A 26,599-nucleotide genomic window follows, 5' to 3' on the forward strand; every position below is an offset into this window, starting at 1 on the left:
TTCAGAATAATTCTAGCATCAGAAGAGCCGTGCACAGCAGAGCACTAAACGCCCTTGCCTTCCCCTCGCTCTCTGGATAGCTCTCCAGAAGGCGCACAGAGCTGCTGCATTTGGTCTTCCACGCAACGCCTTAGCCTGTGTTGCCCAGCTCATTTAGGTGTTCAGCTACGAGCACATCTCCCCAAGACAGGTTTCACTAGCACACGAGAACAGGACTCAGCCGAGTTGATACTCTTTACAAGAAATATTAAAGGTCGGAAAGAGTGTTTGTATTAAAACGCTGTGCCAGGGCAGCCTTCAAAACCTTCAATTCCATGGCTGTGAATAAATTAGCACTTTTCTCTCAGCTGACCAGCTGACATCACTTAGCAGCAAAGAGGTTGTGTCCCTGTAACACCCACCGTACAGTTAAAACCCCTTCCCTAGGACTCGCACCAGGCTCATCCGAGAACTCTTGTTTTATTGACATTTGTCAAAACAATGCAAACATATAAGGAAGTTAATGCCGTATCATCACACTGCTTAAGTGCCACCTTCATATAAAAAAAAAATAAAAATCCACTGAATTTCATTCATAAAAAAATCAAACATTTCTTTTACACATTTATAAAAACAGCACGGCGAGCTCGTACCATAAAGATGCACGCGATGCCCAGGGCGCCGCGTCCACCTCTGCACTGGGAAGTGCTGCGCTGCTGGATACTTGCACACCACGGAGACGCTAACCACGATGACAGCCTCCCCTCTAAAGGGTCTGCAACGAGACGTACTTCATCTTCCTCTAGTGACATGCGCTTTCTCAGTTATCAACAGACTAGTTACAGCACACTCCTGAGAAAGCGGCAGTGATTAAAATTCCTAAAGCAACCAGACAGTCCCACCCACGCCGAGGCTGGGCGTCGCGTCCACGTCGAGTGTGTTCAGGCAGGATGGCAGCAAAGTCTTAGTGAGAACTGTTTTCAGCGTATGGCTGCCTGTTCCCAGAACTCTGTAACAAAATAAGAAGAGTAAATTTCACTCCCAACAGTTCTTCAAAAAGCAACTCAAAGACTAAAAAAAAGGAAAAAAAAAAAAAGCCACAACTTTCTAATGGTTTGAAACATGCAATGGCAGAAAAACACAACAAGGGCTTGTTGCTAGCTCCTAAACTACTTCTACTTGGGAAGAGAAAGAAAGTAAGAATTATTTGAAGTCTTGATTCTCTTAAGCAAAAAATGAGACAGGTAAGTACAGACAAGGCACACAGCCTCTTTGAAAGAGCAGCTGTTCAAACAAGTTTTTACATCAGATTACGTACGATATGCCTATCTGCCTTTCCAGACGCACACAGATGTGCCCGACCAATCAAACAGAACAACTGCAGAGAACAAGGCGGGTGCTGAGTACACAGGGAATAGGTTCAAATTGAAAAGCGGTTTTGCCTGCAAGATAAGAACGAAAAGCAAACGCAAGGCTCTCGGGAGAATGTTCACTGAACAGTCTTCTACGCCTTCTACCTCTGCCCAGGCTGTGCACAGAAACATGGGACAATTCTTCTAGACAGAGAAGAATCAAGAGAAACACGCCCTCCACTCACCCTTCCTTTCGCTGCACAGGAACACGATGCTATCCTGCTGCCTGCTTGGAGCCTACCGCAGGAGGAACAAGGCTATCCAGCTGCTGACGGTTCCCTGTCTGAACCAGCCATTCGTAGAATTTGTTTTCTACCAACATCTGGAATTGTTTCCGCTGATCCCTGAAACCAAAAGACAATCAGCAGGGAAGTGTGCAAAGGTCACATTTATTTATAGTATTCTACTTCTAAACCTCACCTTCACTACCAAAACAAGCCTCCATATGTATCAGCTAAGAGCTGGGCTTGGCTCATGAGCTGCCCGTACCGGCCAGAGAAGGTTTTTACCAAGTGAATATTGATACAATGAACCCCAAAGGCAGAACTTGGTGGAGTTAGGGAAGTCATGCAAACTCCCTCATCCCACCAGTACAGCAACCCTGCCCCACAGGGCTGCCTCTGCTTTATTTTTTAGGGCACAGATTAAACTTGTCTGAAAAGCGAGAAAAAGAAGATTAGTAACCAGCATTTAAGCACTGAAGACACAAAATTGTCTTCTGACAGTGTCTGAAAGAGAGAGGATGGAGATCAGGAAAAAAATGTGCATCTAAACAACACTCCTCAAATAATTCCCATTACTGGCAAATAACTTCTGGGATGTTTTTTTATAAGACCAGCAATAACGGGGTATATAATTCGCTCAGGCTCTGCCTCTGCCACTGGTGGATGTCCAAGAGCAGTGCAGGCTCACGGCAATATTTCTCCAGAATAGCATCCCAGACACCTGGCATCATCTCAGCTCCACAATTTCTTAAGCCAACGGTGACACGAGTATTGAGTAACTCCTGCTGCACTTTTTTTCCTCCGAGCTTACGCAATTCCTTTCAGAACCCACGTAAAACACGAACATTTTCAATACCCTGTGGACAGTTTACCTGTTTTTTGCTTTGAACCCATTCCTAATTTGGTGGGCTGATCCCATCCTGTACTGGGAAAAGCAGCAAAGCAGACCTATGCAGTTTCGTGCCACTCCAGTTCAGAGAGGCTTGGTGTACCCCGGCCTTTTTTCAAGTTAAAGGCTCTCCTTTGTACTATCGCTTCCATTTGAGACATTCCCCAGAAAGCAGGGTTCTAGGACAGAAACTAACCTAAATTCCTCCCCAGTGAATGTGAACACAAAGGCAGCCACTTCTTTCTTCCCTTATGGTTTTATCTTCTCTGCATGCTTTTTATATACCTTGATCTGCTACTGACCCTGAAAGACTTTGTGTCTGATATGCTCCAAAAAAGAAGAAACAGGATTTTATGCTTTTGCAAGTTGTTCCTCATGCTGTCTTACTGTTCCTGTCTTACGGGGTTTTTGCTTTCAGCCTGGCAGGATTTACATTCTTTTTTTGCCCCACTTTCCTCATTCAGACAACTTCAACTTCTTGAAAGACGTTTTCTTATTTCTCACGGTCTCTTTCACCTCCCAGTTCAAGCATGGCAGCTTTTTCTTTCTACAAGTCTGATATCCTATTTGCTCTAAGCTTCCTACTTGTCTCCCTAGTTGTTTCCCTGCCTGCAGGAGACATTGTACACTGTCAGCTGCCCAGTCTCCTTTCAGCAAGCTTCTAAACCTGGCACAGTTTTTCCCCTTTTATGAAATAAGTCACTCCAATACCGAGCTCTTGCCTCCTGTGACTGCTGTAGAGGATGTTAAATCTAAGCACATCATCTGTATCACCTCACATTTTTTAACAGTAAAATTTTGAGAGGGGAAACACCTTCGCAAAGCCCTGGGGTGAGAAGCAGCAGCCTTGGGAGGACAACGGCTGCAGGGGGAAGAAGCACCTTAGATGAGGTTGATAGACATAACAGATGACGCTAGCACAAGGGCTGAAGTTACCGCTTTCCTCTCTGCTGCCCTTCAAGACTCAAGGACTGAGAATTTTGAAGGTTTTTATATTTTAGTCACCACTACTGGGTCACTACTGCTCAGCCACCCTCCCACCTGTAGCCAAACCCCGCCCCAGAATCCTTCCTCTCTCCCAGTCTAGAGCTCTTTCAAGCTGCAGGCTCCTCCTTGCCTGGCACAGAGGCACCTGGGTTTCAGAAAGGAACACAGGAAGCAGAGGGAGCTCCTCCAAAACAACAGATGATCAAACGGACTAGAACTCCTCAGCGTGGTATGATGGGAAGTGTTGACAGTTTGACCCAAGAGGAGGTTTTCATATTCTGTGCTCCCCAGAGGAAGTTGCCACATCAAAAAGGTCCACAAAAACATAAAAGCAGCTAAACTAAAGTCGGCAGAGATTTGTACCCTTGCCCGATCTGGCTGGCTGCAGAAGAAAGCACGCTGACAAAGGAAGCAAAGTGAACTTTTTCAGAACTCAGCAATAGGTGCTGAGAAAGCAAACAGACACCCATCAGCACATGAGATGGGCTAGGGCGGGCCTAGCTAGCACAGGAAAAGTTGGGCAGAGAATTCCATGCAATCTGATAAAGACGACTTTAAAAGCTACTGTCCCTGAGGAGACCTGCTGGAATGGTTCACATGCACGTCCTTAGCTCATCTCAACAACAGATGGGACAGTATTTTAAAGCTTCAATCTCAGTGTAAAGCTTGGGCTAAGAGTGACCACCAATCAGCTGCAGGCCAGTAATTAGTCGAGCTATTGTTCAGGGTACGCACCCAGATCTCACCCACGGCAGCACGCGACACTGGAAGCAGAGGAGAGACAGCAAAGAGACAGTAGCCAGCGCAAGGTAGGCTGTAAACTCTTACTGCCAGGGTGGAGCCCTCACCTCGGCCCTCAGCAGTACCTAGGCATGCTTTTCCTTGATGTTCGCAAGCTAGGAAAATGCAATCACGACAAAGCACCTCCCTCAGAGTTACAATTGTGAATGTATATTAATAGCAAAGACCAGGATCCCAAGATTGCTAATTACTAAAACTCCATAAATGGCGTGTAAGACAAGGCTCACACAAACCAACCCACTATTAAAGCATTTTTGTTGAACCACATCAAATGAATCTCCTGTTTGTATGGCCAAGCGGAGCTGCAACGCAGCTCACCCGTGCCTGTTCGGATGCAGCACTCACTTGGTCAGGCCTGCCTCCTTCACAGTTTTCTGCCAGATCTGTACCTTCTGCTCTCGCTGACTCAGCGCCTTCTGATACGCATGGGGAAGCCCCCCCGGAGTCTCCGTGGTGTCTCCTTCCATCTCAAAAGGGATCACAAAGGTGTAGAAGTCCGAGGGCGGCAGGAGGCGGAAGACACTCGTATCGCCGCTCTCCTTGCACACCAGCATGGGGCTGTCCCAGTAGTTTGGCAGAGTGGCCAAGCCCACCTGAGCCATGTGGTCTTCAAGCATGGGGTAATGGGTGTGGAAAGGGGCAAAGCTGACTGCTTCGTTCCCCAAGAGGATGAGAGGCTGGGTAGGCGTGAGAATGTAAAAAGTACAGCTGGAAGTGGAAGAAAGGCACAAACGATGGCAAACCACAATGACCTTGACATTGTCACAGCTGTGGACATGAACAGATGCCTGCACAGGGCCAAGGACAAAAGTGCTATTCCGGCACTTCTCAATGGTCACGGATCTGCAAAAGAACAAGAGAGTGAGAACACAGTGAGCAGGAAAGACCGAAACCAGGATTTTTTCACTGCTTTAGATGGACTAAAAAGAACTTAGTGCTTGAACACACTTGCTGAAAAAACATCTATCTATGCCTCAGGAAAACAAGAACTCACCGGAGAGGAGAGAGGAGATAAATGAAGGACTCGTTGCAGCGATGAATTCTTACGTGAGCCCCCACCAGGGTGTCTGAGCTCTTGGCCAGCGTCTGCTTGTACACCTGGCTCATTATCACCATGGGGAACACCTCAGGCACCACACGAGTATTGCAGGCAATCTTTGCTCTCCTGGTTGTTCCTTCAACTGCAAAATAAAGTTAACCAACACATTTAAAAATTTTTAAAAAAAAGCACATAAAGGCTATACCTGATTCTTACAGAGACACAGACATGACGGTTCACTGCCCACATCACTCAGCAATCCCTCAAAAAAAATAATCAACCCAAAACCTCAAGGATGGTACCATCAAACTGCACCACTTCACGCACCAGTCATACCATCCACCCATGCCTACTGGGCAGGTCAGCAGTACGTAGCAGAAAGAAGCTCCAGAAGTCAGGGCACATTGAAAGATCAAAACCACTTCAAGATTATTCAGGGGCAGCTAAAGCCTCCCATAAGCTACAGACAGCCCTGACCTAGGCACCTCCATTTCCAGAAGTTTGTTCCTTAACAGAAGACAGCTTGGCAGGAAGATCCATAGGGTAAGTTTTATGTTGAAAGCAGGAACTGCATGTTTTAAGACAGTGAAATGCTCCCTCTACAGTACAACTGTTGAGTAACCTCACCGTCCTACCTAACACACTGCCACTCCTACCACTGTGCAGTCAGAGGAAACAACAGTTTAACCTAATTTTTTTTCTCCTAAGCTGAAAGGTGCCTTAGCTCCGCTCCTGTGTCCTTACAGGTGAAGGAATGCAATTCAAGGCAAGGAAACCTAGACCAGTTCCCAACTTTGCCCCACACACATCACGTCATCTATTCTCTGTGTCTAGCTGTACTTGGATAACGAGGATAGTGATGCTGGCCTCACTTAGAGGAGCCTTTGAAAATAAAGTCATTAATGTTTGCTTACAAATGTTATCCAAGGACCAGAAAAATACCCACAGATGTCACGCAGCACCCTCTAGTCCCCCAGACTCGCCTCTAAGCTGTCACTTTCCCCATCCCCACTGACAGTAGGGGGAAAAAGAGGCAAGCCCCCCCACAACTGTCAGATGCCTGGACAGCAAGAGAAGCCAAGGCTGGGAAGTTATTTCTAAAAATAAAGGCAGGACATGTAGCTACCTTGCTGCGCCCACGCGAGTTTCTTCCCGGACTTGAGGCAGGCAGTCATTCCAAAAGGGTTTGTCGTCAGGCAAGACCGCAGCCAGCTCTCCAGCTTCGGGAAAGAAAAGGCTCTGGAGACCTTTGAGTAGCCGTTCTGCCCGTGACAGGGCTGCCAGATGGCAAGCTCGTGCAGAGGATGGACCATCCTGGATTTGCTCACACCCCCTTCAATAAGAAAGCTGAGGGCACGGACAGCTTCATAGGACACCAAGCTACTGTGGGTGGAATGGGAGGAGGCAGTGAGCTGCTCCGGCTCCAGCAGCAGTTCCAGCATATCCGAGAGGTGGCTCTGCACGAAGGCACAGTGGTCCTGATCGCTCCAGTTCTTAGCGGGCAGAAAAACACACAAGAAGGTGGTGAGTTCTCACAGAGCTGACGAGTTCCATCAACACCAACTTTATATAATGCATCCTCACTTACACTCATTCTAAAAGAGGGAAAGCAAGTCAAATGTGATGCTGTCTCCTACTCACTGCTTGTGCTGCTCTGCTTTTCCAAAACACAGAGAGCAATTTCCCCCCAAAAAGAAAAAAACATTTTATTCGAACTCCAAGTACCAAATATTTCATTCTAGAAAGCAGTAACAGACTCTCCTACAATCCTTCCCACACAAATTCAGCCAGCTACTGCTGGCAACTGAAGGTAGGAAACAAATCAATAACTGACAGTCAAGGTCTTGCAACTGCACTATTGCAAAATCACTCCATCTGTTTCAGACCTTCAGATATGATTCAGTGCCGCCTTCTGAGGCACTGCGGGGAAAAAAAAAAGCAGAGGGTCATTTCTTCACAGGCGAGCGGACCAATAAACCAAACGACCTCTGAAAGAACCATTAGTTCAAATTCTAAAGGGCTCCAGACCCAAAAAAAAAGCAGGAGACTAGAATGATGGCAGACATTAACAAAGACAACGTTTGCTGGCCTGACAACTGCAGAACAAGCAACACACAGCTGTGATTACACGTTGTCCTCACCATCCATGAGGACTGTAGCCAAAAGGATGTAACCAGCAGCTGCGAGTGTCTTGTCCTGCGGCTGGAGATCCCTGCACTGTGAAAGAGACCCTCTCACACCGGACGAGCCTTGCTACACCATTTCAAAAAGGGGCACGGTTCACATCAGGCATCACTGAAGCTGGGGGAATCTCACCCCATCGCTCAGAGAAAACACCAGTGGAGAGCGCCCCAATCTCATCGGGACCAAAACCTCTGGGAGGATGCACCTCCTTCCTGTCCACAGTTTTATGTAATGGCTATACCTGAGTAGCAGTTAAAAGAAAACATCGACTTTTAAATAACACTGGATGCTCCACAGCCATCCAACACACAGTCCTGTATCAGTTCCTCTCATCTCAGGAGGACTTGGGGGTGTTGGTGGGTGAGAAGCTCAACACGACACAGCAATGTGCGGTGGCAGCCCAGAAACCCCCCCGCAGCCTGGGCTGCATCCCCAGCAGCATGGGCAGCAGGGCGAGGGGGGGGATTCTGCCCCTCTGCTCCGCTCGGGGGAGACCCTCCGCCAGTGCTGCCTCCAGCTCTGGGGCACCAAGAGCAGAAGGACACGGAGCTGTTGGAGCGGGGCCAGAGGAGGCCCCGGAGATGCTGGGAGGGCTGGAGCCCCTCTGCTGGGAGGACAGGCTGAGAGAGCCCAGGGCAGGGGGGTGGGACTGGATGATCTTCAAAGTTCTTTCTGACTCTAACCATTCTATGATTCTATGATTTCTTTTCCCATTTGCTCAACCTTTCAGTATAGAGTCACCCAGTCCCTATTTTTAATCATTTTAATCATTTTAGCTTGTCCCAAATTACATTTCACTAGTTCATAACACATAGTCACGACAGAAATCTGCTGAGGTTTACAGCCCACCTTCATAACAATGCTGTGAATCTGTAATTCACGCTCAAATACAGAGCTGCCCACAAGCTGCACTGAATACACCCAGCTCACTTATCTTCTTTCAAAATACTTTAGAGGGACTTCAACATTTTCATGTGGTTGGTCTACAGCCGACTAACTCACTCCCCTCTCTGAAATACGGCTTAATGTAATTTTGCCAGGAAAGACCCTGTGATCCTAATACTCTGGAGCGAATTAGGGGAAAGCAGCCTCCAACGTAAGAAAAGCTTCCTTCCTGTTTGGCTAACAGAAAAAGCAAAGAGGCAGTCAGAATCATAGAATCGTCAAGCCCGGAAGGGACCTTTAAGATCATTACGTAAAGCTATCAACCTCACACTGCCCCAACCACCACTAAATCATATCTCTAAGCACCACATCTGCCCGGCTTTTAAATACCTCCAGGGATGGTGACTCCACCACTTCCCTGGGCAGCCTGTTCCAATGCTTGACAACTCTTTCGGTGAAGAAATTTTTCCTAATATCTATCATAAACCTCCCCTGGTGCAACTTGAGGCTGTTTCCTCTTGTCCCAACACCTGTTCCTTGGGAGAAGAGACCGACCCCCCCCCCGGCTACACCCTCCTTTCAGGGAGTTGTGGAGAGAGAGAAGGTCTCCCCTCAGCCTCCTCTTCTCCAGGCTGAACACCCCCAGCTCCCTCAGCTGCTCCTCACAAGACTTGTGCTCCAGACCCCTCACCAGCCCCGTTGCCCTTCTCTAGACACGCTCCAGCACCTCAGTGTCTTTCTTGTCGTGAAGGGCCCAAAACTGGACACAGTTTTTGAGATGAGGCCTCACCAGTGCCCAGTAGAGAGGGACGATCTCTTCCCTAGTCCTGATGGCCACACTGTTGCTGATACAGGCCAAGATACTGTTGGCCTTGCTCCTCAAAAGGAGAGCTGACAACACTCAGAGAACTTCCACAGATAGTCTGATTCTAAGGAAATTCCCATAGACAACTTTTGCTGCAGAGAATACACCAACTTCATTTCACTTACTGTTTAGCAGTCTCCAACTTGACTCTAGTTTAAACTTCACCGCAGGCAGGGTTATACCCTCCCAGGAACAAACCTGCCACTTTTCAACCCACCTCAAGGCACGACTTTCCAGTTTCCCACACAGCCGCGCAAGGAGAATCCTATGGCCACAAATACCTTATTCTCGCTGGCGGATTTTCCAGTCAGGCTGGGAGACTTGGTCCTGGGGCTGGGCCATTCCTCCCCAATCAGAGACCTTCGCAGAGAGACCTTGTTCACTTGCTGGACGTACAGGAAGAGCAGGAACTGCAGAGTGTCTACTGACAGCTAGCCAAGAGGGGAGAAAAAGAGGCATTAGGATGGGCTGGGCTCTCCCCATGCCACCCGGCCCGGGATGGGGCTCCTGCCTTGCTCCGCTCCTGCTCCAGCTCGTCGGGGCCGGCGCAGGCCGCTTCGGCCTCGGCCCACTCAAGGCTGCGCGGCGGGTCCGGCCGGAAGAGGCTGTGGAAGAGCTCAAAGTAGAGCCAGGCCAGGCCGCGGCCCAGCTGCAGCTTCCCGCAGGCGATGTGCCGCCAGCGGGGCCACGACAGCCGCGGAAAGCAGCCCTCGGCCGCCCGAGCCCGGGCGTAGGCCGCCATCTTCCGCAGGTAGTGGGGACCGAGGCGGGCGGGCGGCGGGGCGGGGAGGGCCCCCACCAGGAACGGCTCCGTCTTCACCCACAGCCGCACCGGGGCCTCCATGGCGACCACCGCCGCCACACCCCGCTTCCGGTGCCGCACAGAGCGGCGGCGGCGGCGCGGAGCAACGAGACGGCCCTTCCCTCGCACCCTGGAGGACTCCGGGCAGGACCGCCCCCTCCCCGAAGATGCGATTGGCTGCTGTAGCCAGGGCGGAGGCGGGAATAAACGCTGCACCCTCTGATTGGAGAGAGCTCTCCGTCCCGTGCGGCGATAGGGCAGGGCGCGGCACGACGCGCTGAGCCGCCATTGGGCCGGCGGGCTGCGAGCCGACGCCCTGCCCGGCGATTGGCCGGCGGCGGTGAAGTGTGCGCAGCCGATAGGCTGACGGCGGGCGGCGCGCGGGGCTGCGCCGCGCTCCTATTGGCCGGCGCTCCCATCGCCGGGCTCCTCCACTTACACCATCTAATGGTGGCCGGGCCGGGGCGGGCGGCTGCGGCGCTGCGGACCCTCCCGGAGACCGCCGCCCCCCCGCCATGGCCCCTGGCTGGCTCGGCCGCCTCTGCCTTCTGCTGCTCTGCCTCTGCGGGGAGGCCGCCGCCGGGTAAGTGCCCCGTTAGGGCCTGCACCCCCACACAAATGGGGCCGGGCCTACACCCCCACACACACTGGACAGGGCCTACCCCCCCCCCCCCCGCCCCGCACCGGACCGGGCCTGCACCCCCTTCGCCGCCTCAGTGCCGGGCCTGCCCCCTCCCCACCTCGGGCTCGGCGCTGACGAGGCTTCCCCCCACCTCTCTCTCTCCCTCTTCCCAACCCGCCCCCCCACCGGCAGGAGGGACTTCTACAAGATCCTGGGGGTGTCCCGCGGCGCCTCCATCAAGGACATCAAGAAGGCCTACCGGAAACTGGCGCTGCAGCTCCATCCCGACAGGAATCCCGACGACCCCAAGGCGCAGGAGAAGTTCCAGGACTTGGGGGCTGCCTATGAGGTGAGGCTGGGGGTTCCTCCACTGCCCCGAGCCTGTCCGTGGGCACTGCTGACCCCGAGGTGTAGGGCAGGGTGTATGAGGTCTGGTGTAGCTGCTGGGGAAGGAGAGGGGTGAAGGTGTGTGCCCTGTTGTAGGGAGCTTGGAGAACCCTTAGTCCTCCCAGCCAGTCACAGACTGTGAAGAGTGGACAGAGCTCATGGTAAAACATGCTGGGAGCATGAAGCTGAATTTGGCCAACAAGTAGTCTCGTGAGGCTTAGAATCATGGAATGGTTAGAGTTGGAAGGGACCTTAAAGATCATCTTAGAGATCCCCTGGGCAGGGACACCTCCCACCAGACCAGGCTGCTCCCAGCCCCGTCCAACCTGGCCTTGAACCCCTCCAGGGATGGGGCAGCCACAGCTTCTCTGGGCAACCTGGGCGAGCGTCCCACTACCCTCACAGCAAAGAATTTCTTCTTCAGATCTCATCTAAATCTCCCCTCTTCCAGTTTAAAACCGTTCCCCCTTGTCCCACGGCTCCCCTCCCTGATCCAGAGTCCCTCCCCAGCTCTCCTGGAGCCCCTTTAGGGACTGGAAGGGGCTCTAAGTTCTCCCCGGAGCCTTCTCTTCTCCAGGCCTGTAGGCATCATCTTGTAACACTCAGGGGAACGAGAAAGGATGCCTTCTAGGGAATGTAAAGGCCCTTCCTTCTATAGGACACAGTGCAATCCATCTTCCTCCTTTGCTATATTGAATTTCAGACATTCTACTGCATAAAAACCAAAGGTAGAAAGGATGCCGGGTTGATTAGAGAGCTCCTTCTGTCAGGGGATAATAAAAGATCTTCCTGGCTCACTTAGCCAGGAGAAAGTGAAGGCAGCAAGTTCACATTATCTGGTGTTTATTAATAGTTCTTTGAGGAAGAAATAGGGTTGTATCAGTTATAAGTATTGGCACAGGAACAAGTGTGTGTATGTACAGGGCCTGGCTGTGAGGAAGTTCGAGCTGACAGGAGATAAAAGGTAGTTGGCTTGTCTTTTAGAAGACATTAAGGTGGGGAAAAATAATGGTGGGTCACACGTGCATGAGGATTTGTGTTGTTTCCATGATAATATAGTAGCATACAAATGATACCTGACACTAGTAGCAGAGTGCATTATATAAATCATGTACAGATTATTTTATTAGCCGAATGTTTTAAGTCAAAGCCTACTTTCTCTGTCACCTACGCAAATGTTAACACAGTTTAGGCAAGGTGATAGGATCTGTTTCTTCCATGTTCTCTGTCCTTTTTGTCTCCCTTCTGTCACTGTGGGTTTCCATCTGCTCCTGCCATCCCCTGAGAAGCAGGGGGCCCCCAAGAAAGATGGTGTTGACCAGCCAGAATTCGTAGTAGCGGTTTCACCAGGAGCTTGCCTGCACCGGTGGGTTGTTTGGGTGGGAGGTTTGTGTCTTCCGAGTCGTCAAGCTTCAGAAGGAAAGGGTTTGGGTTCCCACTGCAGTCCAGTGGTGCTGCCCAGCTTGCAGCTGTGGCTCCCGTTGCCATCCCTGATGCTCCTCTGCTCTTTAGATACGCAAATATAAAATGAAGGTTTACTCTGAAGCTGTTTGTTGTTTGTGTGAGTTGGGATCTTGTGACATTTTACAGTACTTTATGCATGGGAAGCGTTTCTCTACTTCTTCCCCGAGTCCCAGCTTATTTAAGTCTTTACCATAGTAACACTTGAGTGTACTTTTTTCTATTAAAAACACTGGGGAGAAAATGGTTGTAAAATCAAATCAGCAGGGGATGTGGTGGCAGGAGTAGCTGAATATTAGCTTTTGTGAGGAGTGGCTGGGTCTGCCTCCTCCTAACCAGAGTAGTATTGAAGCACAACAGTGTCCGAGTTGTTCAACATCAAGTGTGAAGTTCCAGTGCTAACACAGACAGTATAAATGCAATGAGCTCTCGGTGGGTGCCGGTGAAAATTAAACTTGGAAACCCTCCCTTCAAAGTCTTCGTTCAGGTGCTTGTTGCTGAAGAGAGATGCGTCAGAATATTGAAATCCCGTATTGATGGACACGGTTTTTAAAATAGGTTTGGAAGAAGTAGCATTTTGATGTCCTGCAAGGTCTCTGTCTCTTTGTTTAGCCAGTACAGCTTGAAAATCCTTCTGCTAAACTAGCTACGGGGTGCAGTGTGTGGATTTGATTGTTTAGGGCGAAAGGGAGCTAGAGTTATGTTTCCCTTGTAACCTAAACCAGGATGCTTTTCGCCACAAAGCAAGAGCCTTTGTTAGTAGCACCGCTGCTCGGGGTTTGGCTAGTTGACTCTCTATAGCAGAGTCTTCCCAAAAAAATATTGTGGGGAAAGTAGGTTAATTAAACTACTCGGTCTCCTTCATTTTGACAGCCTAAGTGATTTCCACCCTGCAGCTGTGTGGTCTGAACAGGGTTGTTTCAATTAGAAAGGAAAGTGATCCCGTGTGAGGAACTGAGACTCCTCAATGGTAGTCATTAGTCTCTGGATGGTTTGGGGGCGGAGTTTCCATGGGTTTTTTTTTCCAAGCTTACCCACAGCAGTTGCTTTGCTTTCAGGGCAACCTAACAAACAAGAACTCTCTTCGCAGTACTTGAAATTGTCTTCTGGGAGTTGTTTTCCAGCAGCCTGCAGAAAAGAAGGAAAGTGAATGGAAAGGCAAATATTTTGTGTTCTTAATTCCTTTCTTATTGCTTGTGGTATCGTCAGTACTGCGCGGTGCTCTACCAGAAGAATTTTGCTCTGACTCCAGCGCATCACAGAACAGAAAGTTTATCCCGGCTTTAGGAAATGTGTAGTTTAATGCAAAATCTGGAGTGATAAAGGGAGAATTAAACTCTTACCTACTAGGTGAAGCTAGTAAAATCACTGTTGGGTTTTTTTCCTGGTTGCTAGCCTTTATCATTGGTTACAATTTCAGGCCGGTTTTCATGGTTTAGCCAGCTTCTCCACTTGTTTAATTCCTTCTCCACCTGTTTCCACTCCTCTCTAGCCTTCTGAAAGCTAACGAGGCCATTTTAACCTTCCCAAATAGGATCAACAGGGGAGGGAAGACTAAATGTGACTGGAAACTTCTGGATCTCTGGGGGACAAAAGAGCAAAGATCAATATTTAGGAACTAAAATTGGAGCTTCGCAGTTTTGAAAGTCATGTGTGTTGGGATGTGTTATTCTGTCTCAGCGCCAAAGTTACTTCTAACTTTTGCTGCCTTTAGGAATGAGGGCCAGCGTTCAAACTGGAGCGGTGTGACCGTATTTGGCAGGTTTCAGCTTGTTAGGCAAAGTTGCCATCATTGCTAATTGTTACGAAACAGTAGCTGGAGAAATAGGCATTTTGTGTGCTTGAAGACCAAACTGGGAAACAGGGGTGGTACTCTGTGACTTTTCAGTGTGTCCTGCTTTGTAGGAACTGATTTCAGTTATTCCTTCGGATTCTTTTTTAATCCTTAAGTTAAACTCAGTATGGTTTATATTTTCCATGTTGCTTCTGCTGTTTTAATAAGCTTTTCTTTTCATGAGGTTAACTGATAAATGTTTAACTTTTCTAGTCCGGTGCAGCCAGCAAGTTCTAGCTGGTGCTTTTGTAATGTAAAGCACTGCTGCTTGTCCCCCAGTAAGGAGTACTGGTGAGCTTCCTCTCAGAGCTGTGTTTAAATAACCCGGTTCAGATGGGGGTGAACGTCTTGTCTGCTCGCATCCCTTTGCCAGGTGCTGTCGGATGAGGAGAAGAGGAAGCAATACGATGCGTACGGTGAGGAGGGATTGAAGGATGGGCACCAGAGCTCCCATGGAGACATCTTCTCACAGTAAGGAGATTTTGCAACTTGAGGCTATTCTGTAGTTGGAGCTCTAATTTAGTGGTGTTCATGCACGTGTCTGACGTGGGCAAATCCTATGTTAAGGTCTCTTACCCAGTCAGGAAGCACTGATCTGAAGCGACAATTGAGAATTTGAAGAAATAAATTTAGAGTGGGTATCCCACGTGCAGCTTTCGGTTGTCTGTCTTGTATCAGTCCTCGCTTCAAGAGCAGTGAGTAGCACCCAGTGGTGTCTTCCCACGTGGGCAGCTCTTGCGCACTTGGCAAGCTGCGTGGCCAAGTGTGGGCGGTTTGTAAGGTGCTGCAGCTGCGTTAAACGCATAGGAACTTTCTTGTGTTATCTGGTACGTGATTGATATTTAACCTGTTGGCACAGATCACGTGTGTGCTTTCGGGGTCACTTTTTCTTTTGCTAAGTAATGCTGTAGTGACTTACACTGCATTTCAGAGCAACTGTAGAATTTGGATCATTAAAATCTGAAGGCACCTGCACATTGCTCAGGCAGAACCTGATTTTCTCTTTGTTTGAGCCCCCTTCGGTTTGCTATGCACATATTTACTAAAACTATTCCTGAAGTTGCTCATCTCATGTAATACTTTTGGGTGAGAACTCAAACCATCTGCTGGTCTGTTTTGAGGAAAAATATGCAGACTTGCGAGGAAGTTGATTTTTTTTCCTCATCCCTCTTGTTCTCGAACTACTGAAAACCAACTTGCTGGCACTGACTTGCAGTGCCAGAGATGAAGCACTGCTCAGAGATTGCACCTTGTGGTGATGGTAGCTGAGCAGCAGCGCAGTATGGAGAGGACTTCCCTTAGGCAGTGGTCAGATTTTGAGGTGTTGGCATTCAACTTCTGCTCCAAAACTTGTTTTCTTTAGTACAGAAGACTCTTCCAAAGTGACCGCTTTGTTTGAAGGCGGTAGCTTGTGTCCTGGAGGAGCAAAAAAGAGGTATCTGGATTTACTATGGTGCTCTTGTACTGTGAGGAGGCTGCTCTCTAGGGGGCTAGAAGCATTTGCCAAGCTGCACGTTGGTGTTGCCTTGAGTGGCTCTCTTCATCAAAGCCTCGTTCGATCAGAATTCCTTCCTGAACTGATTGATGTGCTTTACTCCAGCTTCTTTGGGGACTTCGGATTCATGTTTGGAGGTAACCCTCGCCAACAAGACAGGAACATTCCCCGAGGAAGTGACATCATCGTGGACCTGGAGGTTACGCTGGAAGAGGTGTATTCAGGAAACTTTGTAGAAGTAAGTTTGACTACTTGCCTGTCGGTCTCTCCAGGTCTTCTCAGGTTTGAGAACCCTGGTATGATCGCTGCTCAGAATGATATCTTCTCCCAAAGAATAGAACTAAAACAGACGCTCGTTTGCTCAGTGTCTGGCACTGACAGTGGGGGATGTTGTGATGCTATTTGCTTGTAGTTAACTGAAGAAACAATACATTTATTCATCTTTGCTATCTGGCAATTTCTGTATAAGGGGGTGCTTCTTGTGGATATTGGCTGTCAGTGACTAGCTGTAGCTTTTCTATTGCAGTAGCCCAGATGGAAAAGGTGTTAAGTGGTCTCTCTAGAATTTAGTGATATTTGAGGGCCCATTCAAAAGCCTCAAATTCATTTTGCAATTCTTGCAAAACAGTGTTGAGGATTTTTCATAGCCTCTTTATACAGCCAAACATGTCACTGCAAACTTCTGATTACATACTTGGCAAATGTATGGTGGCCTTTTAATTTTTTTTTTTTTATTATTGTTTTGTTGTTTGTTTTTTTTTTAAGCAACCTACATTTCTGGTGCTGACAGTCCCTGGTATTCTGCATGTTAGAATTTTGCGGTGATTGAGTTTGTGTTGTGAGTGTCTGGGTAAATGGGGAACTCCAAATAATTTTGTCCGTTGTGTGGAATGAGGAAGCTATTGTAACCAAAGGTGTCAGGTGTTTCATCCTGGTGTTTACCTTTCCTATTTAGAAAGGTGTGCCAGAAAAAGAAAGAAAATGGGTAATAGTGGTGTCAGATGGGTTTTTTCCTGATATTTTGATGTTTAATGTTTGGTCAGCGAGAGGTGTAAGGTGAAAACTTATCAGGCGTCTTTTGCCAAGACCATGTGGAGCTACTGTGGAGGCAGCAGAGAGTGCATTAAAAAGAAAAACCCAAACTATGTTCAGGCTGTTTGAGAAATCCAGACCCTCGTGGAGACCCAGGAGTGCTGGCCTGTGTGCTGGTGTCACCCTCTTCCTCTCTCATGCAGGTTGTCAGGAACAAGCCGGTGGCAAGACAGGCACCTGGCAAACGGAAATGCAATTGCCGGCAGGAGATGAGGACCACCCAGTTGGGGCCTGGACGTTTCCAGATGACTCAAGAGGTTGTTTGTGATGAATGTCCCAACGTCAAGTGAGTTTTAAGCTCTTTGCTGCTATTATGGATGTTTATTCAAAACCTGCCACTAGATGGAGAAAAGGGCCTGTACTACCAGCAAGACCTGGGGAATTTGGAAAAATTTAACACAGGTTTCTCACTTCAAGGAGCCAGTCTTTATTCTTGCACTAGAGATGACCAGCTCTATTAGATGTAGGGCTCCCCAGTTTGCTCTTTCAGCCTCTTATTCCTTGAATAATCGGTCACACTCATTCAGAATGGAACTTCCACAGCTAAATCTGAATAACCAAGGTCAGGGAAGCCCATGGTTTCCAGCTGGGAAGAGTTGGACATAGAATACTGTGGTGTAGTTGCACATCCAGATGCTGACTGTGAATTTTAGGAGCTTTAACTTTGCCTTCTCCACTAGATGAGTGGCAGCACTCGTCCTCCAGTTTTAGATGTGAGCAAGGAGAGAGTATGTGTAAACTTGTGGGGGTCTTCTCGTTACCCCATTAATAGAAGTAGGTGCTACCACCTACTGTTGAAAACTTAGTGCTTGCTTGTTTTTCCCCTTTGCAGGCTTGTGAACGAGGAGCGAACGCTAGAAGTGGAGATAGAGCCAGGCGTGAGGGATGGTATGGAGTATCCCTTCATTGGTGAAGGTACGTATATTCCCTGCTGCTCAGCTTTGGTTGACTTGCTCCTTTTCCATGATGCAAGACTGGTCTTCCTCATGGTGAAAGTGTCCAGGCCCTGCTTTGGTAACTGCTCAGCATGTGTGGTTTTAAGTGCTGTGTCCCCTGCATGCTGCTAAAATCCAGGAGCCTGCTCTTTGCTAAGTCTGGATAACGCTCTCGAGTTCCTGCTCCCTTTGCTGGTACTGGGGGCATGCACAAAAAACAGCTCTAAATCTGATATTTCAGATAACTTTTGAGTAGGAGCATCTGTTCCAGGCTTGAGTACGTGAGGGAATCCCCTCTGCCCAAGGAGATACCTCATTAGCATGCAGGCAAGTCTTTCAGAACAGCGGAGAGGTAGGAACTCATTGAGGCAACAATCAGAAAGTCCTAAGCTCTTTAATAACAGATGTTCCCAGCCAGTGCAGTTGTTCTTTGGGGTTGTTCAGCCTGGAGAATAGAAGGCTCCGAGGAGGCTGTATAGCAGCCTTCCGGTACCTAAAGAGGGCCCACAGGAAAGCTGGGGAGAGGGACTCTTTATCAGGGAGTGTAGTGATAGGATGAGGGGTAACGGTTTCAAACTGGAAGAGGGGAGATTTAGATGAGAGATGAGGAAGCAATTCTTTGCTGTGAGGGTGGTGAGACCCTGGCCCAGGTTGCCCAGAGAAGCTGTGGCTGCCCCATCCCTGGAGGTGTTCAAGGCCAGGTTGGACGGGGCTGGGAGCAGCCTGGGCTGGTGGGAGGTGTCCCTGCCCAGGGCAGGGGGTTGGAACTAGATTATATTTAAGGTCCTTTCTAACCCAAACCATTCTGTGATTCTATGATATGTTTAAGCAGGGTTTTTAGACATGTAAAGATCAACTAGTTGTTTGGGTTTTTTTTTCCTTTAACATGTGAGCTGCGAATCTCTATTGTTTAATATGCTGCTTGTTTCTTCAGTTGTTGTTAACTAGCTCTTTTAAACAGAGCTTTTCTGTCTTTTTCACAGGTGAACCCCACGTGGATGGGGAGCCAGGTGATTTGCGCTTCCGAATAAAAGTTCTTAAGTAAGTAACTGGCCTAGTTAGACCGCTCTTTCTGGTTCATCTAAAAAAAGCTTGCAGGCAGCTTCCTGGCCAGTGTTGCCAGCTCGGCTAGCGTGTAGCTTACCCTTCAGCAGAGTTGGTGCAGCCAGGGATCGGGCTGTGTAGGATGTTCAACCATGATGATGCTAGAGTAACTGGATTCACCACTGTTAAGATGCTGTGATAATTCCGCTTTTATTTTGTTTGGCTTGAATTCTGGCATGCTTTAGTAGCTCCTGTGTGAATCACATGAAATATCTCCTTTTTTCCATACGCGTACTATCTCCCTATTGTAAGGAAATGCACTACTAAGAAAATCGTTGCATGAGTCACAACTTCTTGACACGCCTTACCACTCATTGCCCTAGAAATAGAAAGGTTATTAGCAGTACATATCTCGCACAGGAAAATGAAGCTAAATTTCATTCATTCTTCACTTCCTCTCTGATTTGTGACTTCTCCAAACTCGAAAACAAAGAGGAAGAAGCTAAGGAACCTATTTCTGCTGTGGGGAAGGAGAAAAGTTCCCATGTCTCTTATTTCTGCAGGCACCCAGTCTTTGAAAGAAGAGGAGATGACTTGTATACAAATGTGACAATCTCGCTGGTCGAGGCACTTACAGGCTTTGAAATGGATATCGCTCACTTGGATGGGCACAAGGTGAGGCAACAGTTTGCTTTCTTGCTGCGTGTAAACAAAATTTAACTGTAAGTCTCCTGTGCTGAGGGTTAGCTTGCTCAGACTCTGTGCAGCTGCTGGTTGTATACGGCACCCCCTCTGCTGGAGGCTTCCAGATTAATTCCTGTGGCCAAAACAGGGTCTGTACAAGGCATGCACAGTGTGGGTCTGGGTTCCAGGCTGTCACAGCAGTTACTGTGTGTGCTGTCTTGTGTGGTGGTGGTTCTGGTGTGTGTCCTGGCAGTAGTGCTGCTTGGACCCCTTGAATATCACTGACTTTAGCAAGGAATCAATATCAGTTGGAAGCTTTTCAGTGGGTCGGAAAGGGTATTGGTGCATATACAGAGAACACTAATAACACTCTGAAATTTATCTTGTCTCTAGGTTCATGTTGCTCGGGATAAAATTACGAAACCCGGGGCCAAACTGTGGAAGAAAGGAGAAGGTCTTCCAAATTTTGATAACAATAATATCAAAGGCTCACTAATAATAACATTTGATGTGGAGTTCCCCAAAGAGCAACTGACAAACGAACAGCGGGAAGGTGCGTGTTTTAAAGCTCTTGTCATGGCAGAGGCCGCACAGACCTCTCACCAAAGCTGATAAGAACTTGGCACAACCACACCAGTGGCTTGTAGCGGTCAGGAGGGGGTCTCTTTTCCCTGTGCCCCTATGTTGTGTACAACATAACACAGTTGGCCGATGCCCTGTGATTAACTTCCATTTCCCTTTGAAGCAAGCAAGGTTGGCTGCTGCAGCTGTAGGGAACCAGATTAGGTTGGGATGTGCCACTGCTGGGATGTAGCACTTGGCAAGTTTGCGGGTGCTTTGTTTCGTAGCTGGCCATCTGTCTGAGCTGAAAGACTTACCGGGCTTAGCCTCTGTCTGCTTTGCCTTCGCTGGAATGGAATCACAAGCCGTTTTCCAGCCCCTGTTTCCTCTTTCTTGGAGGCAAGACTTATGAAAATGCCCCTACTGTCAAGGGGTAAAGAGTCTCATGAAGCATCAGGAGAAGGATTGTTCCTCTCTACATCTCCTTCCACCCCAAGTGCTTTGTGACTGTATAGGGAAGAAGGGTGCAATGCAGACGTCTGGTAGGAGAGATCTGCTTTTCAGCTTCAGTGCTTAAATGGAAGCTTGATAAACCATATAGAAATCCTAAAATTGACAGCAGAGCAAATACTATACTTCTAACTGGAAATTCCTCTTTGCTTCAGCAGCCTCTGGGATAGGTTCTGCTGCTCTGCGCAAGGCATCAGCGTAGGCGTCAAGGGTCCTCTGTTACAGGGCAAAGAAGTTCCTGGCACGTACCAGTGGAGCTCTTTAGAAAATTCCCATCCCCAGAACTTCTTCCTGCTTGTTGGGCTATCATACTTCCTTCTTCTGAAGGGGCCCTTTTGGTGCATTCTGGCAGCTCTCCTGGTAGAATGGGGCAAACGCGCAGCTTTCCTGGACTCCTCAAGCTTGTAGAGGGAAGCCAAGCCCTGGGTGGGCTTTTCCCAGCCCTGCAGCACTGACTGCTGCGTTGATGACGCTGTGCTGGCTACCACTTGGAGCCCAGCTGGTGGCTGCAGCTCCAGGGCTGACTGATCTTCTGTGCCTCTTCCTGCAGCTGTTTGGGCTGCAAGGGCTGTGCTTTGGGTGAACCTGGGTTGTGTTTTGACCCCTTTGCTTTCCTGTTTATTGCAAGTGCATTGTGAGCCCAGTGAGGGCTGTGGAGCACAGTGTCTACATCAGTGGTAAGTCTCATTCCAGGCTCTGCTGCCGCTCTTGAAGCTTCATAAGGTGACACCTCTCGAACAGACGTGAGGCTTTTCCAGCTGTTGCTCTTGGCAGTTTGTGAAGGGACTGTCCAAAGAGCAGTGGTAGAAGCCTGTGTGTTTGTTAAAATAGCTCGCACATCTTTATGGATATCCCGGGAACAGAGAGGTGATGGTACTGGCACGAGTGTGTTCAGGCACGAGGCCTTTGGATGTTTCACTCCCTCCTAAAGCAGTTCCATGCTTCCCAGGGGAAGGTGACTGGGTGGACGGTCAGATGCATTTCTGTGTGCAAACATCTCCAAACATCCAGTGATTTAATGAGGTTTTTGAGGGAATAGGTCTATTCATCTTGTGTGGCAGCAGTTCAGTGTACACATTCAAAGGAAGACTGTAGGCTTCAGAATTCAAAACATCCCTTTTTTTTCTTATTGTTGGCGGCGGTCCTAATTTCTTATCTCATAACCATATGTACAGCTCCTGGGGTAGTCAGAAGGTACTCTGACTCCAAGAGCACCACTCTGGTCAGTGTAAGCTTTAGAGTCAGAGAAATAACATGCTTGCTTTCCTGCCAGCGTGACATCAGGGAATTTATTGCCCGTTGATAAGAGGTGACTTTCTCTTTGACATATCTTTCATACATCTCTGCTGACACTTGTTTATTGTCTCTTTTTTTTTTTTTTTGTTTTTTTTGGAGCTTTGGATCCCATGCTTCAACTCTGGAGTGCTCAGAGAGCAACGGCAGGCAGCAAAGCGCCCAGGTTTTGTTGTAACCTGTCACCTGTTGGCGGTGTCAGAAAAATCTCGAAGTCAGCTCTATTAAAAAAAAATAAAAAAAAAAAAAATGCCTGGGATGCAGCAGCACCAAGTGTCAGGATTCCTGGCTGGAATTCCTGATTGAACCTCAGATACGTGTTGAAATATCCTGTGTGCTAATGAGGGTATCCTTCAGGCCAGCAGGCAGCTGCCTGGTACTAGCTAGCAGGAAACGAGGTATGGGAATGGTGCTAATCCTGCTTTTTTCAGGGTTACTGGAGCACACCTTTCTCCAGCAATGTCCTTCCTTTCGAAGAACTACACATCCAGGAGGCACATCCTCTTACCCGTCAGCCAGGAAGCTGCCTTTGAGCCTCCTTTGGCTCTGGAGGGGAAGTGAACTTGTCTCGTACTCCCCTGGAGAACAAGCCATCCTCAATGATCAGCAGCTCGTGTAGCGGGGCTGGCTTTGCCCTGCTGTTGAGGGTGTTTCTGAAAGTAGAAAAAGTTCAGGATTCTCTGGGCAGCAAACAAGAGGCATGGATAGTTCTTGCCTGGCAGAGAGCTGTCTTGCTTCCAATTATTTCTTCCAGGACAGTTTTCCAGTATTTTAACACAGCTACAGTGACCCTTGCGCATCAGATCACCTGTCTTAAAGGACAGGAGTATTTGTAGGCAGAGTGATTGAAGGGTAGGCAACTGGGACGAGGTTTGTAGGGAGACATACTCTCTTTTAGCTGGATTAGTCCTGAAGAAGGACTTGGGGTTTGTTTTTTTTTTTCTGTACAAGTAAATTGGCTGATTTAATTACTGGTCCTCCCTCTCCCTGCCTATGTACCTCACTTGAAGCTAACGGCTACTGCAGGATTTTCTAGGCAGCCTAATCTGACCTTTTGTACAAACATGGAAAGCGTCCGGCCCCCCCTTCACCATGACTCTGGCTTCGGTGGAGCAGCAGAGCAAGCTGCTGCCAGGCAGGACCACGATCCCATCTTCTGTCATGTTTTGGTGAGAGGCAGCTGCCTTCGTGCTTTGTTGCAAGACTGATGCTGTCCTGGGGACATCCAACAGCAGAATTATAGCAGTTTGGCTTAACTTTTTTATTATTTGAAAGCTGCCTGTGGCTTGGGTCTCTGTTTTGGGTCCTGACAGCCCCTGCTCAGGCTCAATGGTTTCTGGTGCTGGTCAGAGCAGAGATGCTGCCATGGCCAGGGCACTGGGAGTCCTGGCGGTGTGTCACCAGGCTGACTTTAAAAAGGGAGTCCCCTCTGATTATCTCTGGAAAAACAGTGTGACACGTCCATTCTTGCCAGTCTGCTTCCTCTGCTTTGTTCGGACTTGCCCTTTAAGTAGAGCGAAGACCTGCCGGTCTTTCCCTGAATGTGCTAACCCCAGTAGATGAGCCATTACGGTTTTGAGGGCTGACTCACTCTTCTCTTGCTCTGCTCTGGCAAGAATTTGATACCACCAGGACGTCAGAGCAGTCATTCTTTGAAATTTTTTTATGAATGGTATTTGTAAAGTCACCTAAGACTCCTTTTCGAAACAGTGCGTTTCAAAAAACCTCAAGATTTTCTGACCTTCGGTAGGATATTTAAGACCGCAGATAACAAGTTTGCTTCTCTTACTTGCCTTCAGGGTCTACTTCTAATGGACAGTAGTGTCCCCAGGCACTGCTTACCGGTGTGAAAACCTCTGCTTTCTAATTACTCCTGTGGGTTTCTGTAGCTGGCACGACCAGAAGGACTCAAACGCAGCCTTCCCGATCTTCTAGCAGATTTGTCTTGGCCTGTAGAGGGAGCCTGGGGAGATGAGCGAAATGAGATAGACTCTGAAAATACTCAGAAAGCTGTTTGTTGATGCAGCTTTACTTAAGATGATAAAATTGTTCTGCACTTCCATAGCAAAGCAGCTCTGGGAGACAGCTTTATCCCTGTGAGGGTCTCAAGGTGGTGCTCTGGGCTTTGAGTTTGTAGCAGAGGAGGGATCTTCTCCCTGGATCTCCTGGCCTTGTGCATTCCTGAGAGTGCCTGAAAGCACTGCTATGGCATCACTAACCTTGGTCCTGCTTCTCCTTGTGGGAATGCTGAAGGGGTAGGAGTAAAGCTGTTGCAGCACTGGGTTTGGGGGGATTTTTCCTTCTCTCTCTCTCTCTCTCTTTTTTTTTTTTTTTTAATGATGCTCTTAGAGTACCAGTATTTGCTATAATTTATACCAGTATAATACTTCCTTCTTATGAAGAAAGGCTGAGGGATTTGGGTCTCTTCAGTCTGGAAAAAAGACGACTGAGGGGGGATCTTATCAATGCTTATAAATACTTAAAGGGTGGGTGTCAGGAGGATGGGGCCAGGCTCTTTTCAGTGGTGCCCAGGGACAGGACAAGGGATAACGGGCACAAACTTGACCATAGGAAGGTCCACCTAAACGTGAGGAGGAACTTCTTTCCTGTGAGGGTGGCAGAGCCCCGGCACAGGCTGCCCAGAGAGGTGGTGGAGTCTCCTTCTCTGGAGACATTCCAAACCCGCCTGGACGCGTTCCTGTGTAACCTGCTCTGGGTGACCCTGCTCTGACAGGGGGTTGGGGAGATGATCTCCAGAGGTCCCTTCCAACCCTATGATTATAGCACGTATATTATTCAGATACGTGGGCTCAGCGTTGAAAGGCTGGTGCCACGGGGCCTACGAGCCAGACGTGTAAATGCAGCGGGAACATCAAAACGCGGAGTCCTCCTCCTGTTTGTGCCCCACAGTGATGCTTCCCTTTCTCTTGCAGGTCTCAAACAGCTGTTAAAACAAGGATCGGTGCAGAAGGTGTACAATGGCTTGCAGGGATATTGATGTGCGGAAAAATCGGACTTAACGGAAAATGCAAAGTCAGATTTGTTTGCAGTCTTTTCTCCTGCCCACTGTAGAATGGCAAAGAGGGAGGGTGGGGCAATTGTTGAGGTATATATAATTATTTTTTTTTTCTTTGTAAATTGTGGAAGTGCTCAGACGAGCTGGGGGAAATACTACCCTTTTCAGGACATACCTGGTGCTGCCTATCACGTTCCACGTCCTGGAACAACAAAGAGACTCCTTGAGCAGAAAAAAAAAAAAAAAAAATTGGGGAAAGGAGTTTTAAATTCCACACAGATTGGAATTTCTGGTTTTTAAATACATTTTGATGTGACTTTTCTTCACCATCTCAACTATTTTCACAGCTTCTCCTGCTTTTTATGTCCTTTGTGTCAGTCTCTTCCGAGTTTCTGTTGTTTTGTTGTCGTTTTTTTTTTTAATCCCAGTCCTTCCCGCCCTTCTCCTCTGAGTCCAGAGTGTGGTGTTGCTTCCGAGTCTGTGTTCCTGGGGCAGGAGTTTGGGTGCTGTTGGGAGTGGACTGGCAGGAGAGCCTTTGCGGGCTGTGTTAGGCCCCACAGATGGTTGGGAAAGCGGTGGAAAAGAGTCTCTTCAAGCTCCTGTGGACTCTCTTAACTACCAACTAGTCCTCGTGTCCCAAAAATTAAAGTTTGATTTTTAAATTTGAAGTCACGACAGCTTAGCAAAGACTCCTCAGACTTCCACGGTGGGATTTTTTTAGAAAATCACGGGAATGGCTCCTCGTGGCCTTGGTTCTTCCTCGTTGTCCCCAAATGTAACCAACAGCTTGTCTGGAAAAGTTCACTTTACCTCCTGCGCTCTGTCCTCTGTGAGGATGGGTGACGCTAACAGCACAGAAATAAAGGTGTTTGAGTTGGAATGGCAAAAAACTCCCTGGTTCTGTATTTCAGCAGCCCTCACCCTGGGACGGCTGCAAGTCGTCGGACAAACAAGGAACCGTCCCTTCGGTGATCCGAGCTGTGAGCTGCTGGAAAGGGTGAAACCACAGCTGCTAATACCGGCAGAAGTTCTGTAGCTGCTCCAGCTGAACCAAGGGCCTCTGCTCTGTCATGAACACCCTGCTGCTTTAAGCATCCCTGTCAGGGACTCTCATCTCCACGTGTCCTTCAGGAGCAGCAGCTAAAGAGTTTCTCAGAGGTGTCTGTGTCAGGCTCGTGCTTCACTGCGACAGGGGTGTAGGCAACAAGAGAAATGAGGCAGTTGTTCGTGTAGGACATTCTGCTCCTTCCCTCTGGGCTCTTAGGGGCTATAAAGTGGGATCCTCACAGCTCGTCCCCTGCCTGGGAAACAGATGGCATCTGGTTTCTCTACCTGGAAATATTTGCTGGGGAGCAGCAGCAGCAGGAGCCTCAAGGTAGTTGTTTTTTTTTTTTTGTTTGTTTTATTTTAAGTAGCTCAGATCTGAGCACGGAGAGGTGGAGGGCAGCTCTGGGCCAGCCCTTATGTGCTGCTGCCCTGGGTCTGGCCATGTCCCACCCAACCCTTCGGATCCAGCGTGAGCTGACGCAGCGGAAGCAGCAGCACCGGGAAGGTTTCCTGTTGGATCCTTTGTACATTTGCTTTGGCAGAGCAAAGGC

The 26,599-nt window shown here is 48.5% G+C and overlaps 2 protein-coding genes across 4 annotated transcripts; one reads left to right on the forward strand and one right to left on the reverse strand.

Moving 5' to 3' along the window:
• Positions 1 to 443: 443 nt before the first annotated feature.
• Positions 444 to 10,217, reverse strand: TBCCD1 (TBCC domain containing 1). 3 transcript variants are annotated; one of them, XR_012587461.1, is made up of 7 exons: positions 9,777 to 10,217; positions 9,547 to 9,696; positions 6,458 to 6,824; positions 5,287 to 5,473; positions 4,682 to 5,135; positions 1,577 to 1,735; positions 444 to 988 (listed from the first exon to the last, which is right to left on the reverse strand). XR_012587461.1 is itself a non-coding variant. In XM_074590395.1 (7 exons), the coding sequence occupies exons 1-6, from the start codon at positions 10,107 to 10,109 to the stop codon at positions 1,606 to 1,608; spliced, it is 1,665 nt and encodes a 554-aa protein (XP_074446496.1). In that variant the 5' UTR covers positions 10,110 to 10,217; the 3' UTR covers positions 444 to 988; positions 1,577 to 1,605. The 3 variants fall into 3 exon arrangements, 1 of the variants encoding a protein (XP_074446496.1); XR_012587460.1 differs by having other exon boundaries at positions 1,298 to 1,735; positions 4,638 to 5,135; XM_074590395.1 differs by having other exon boundaries at positions 4,638 to 5,135.
• Positions 10,218 to 10,385: 168 nt separating this feature from the next.
• On the forward strand, positions 10,386 to 25,891 carry DNAJB11 (DnaJ heat shock protein family (Hsp40) member B11). The gene is made up of 10 exons (XM_074590397.1): positions 10,386 to 10,650; positions 10,882 to 11,038; positions 14,745 to 14,842; positions 15,972 to 16,104; positions 17,102 to 17,244; positions 17,791 to 17,873; positions 18,877 to 18,934; positions 19,501 to 19,612; positions 20,015 to 20,174; positions 24,919 to 25,891. The coding sequence occupies exons 1-10, from the start codon at positions 10,583 to 10,585 to the stop codon at positions 24,981 to 24,983; spliced, it is 1,077 nt and encodes a 358-aa protein (XP_074446498.1). The 5' UTR covers positions 10,386 to 10,582; the 3' UTR covers positions 24,984 to 25,891.
• The last annotated feature ends 708 nt before the right edge of the window (positions 25,892 to 26,599 follow it).

This window comes from Larus michahellis, chromosome 6, assembly GCF_964199755.1.
Source record: "Larus michahellis chromosome 6, bLarMic1.1, whole genome shotgun sequence".
Taxonomy (NCBI): domain Eukaryota; kingdom Metazoa; phylum Chordata; class Aves; order Charadriiformes; family Laridae; genus Larus; species Larus michahellis.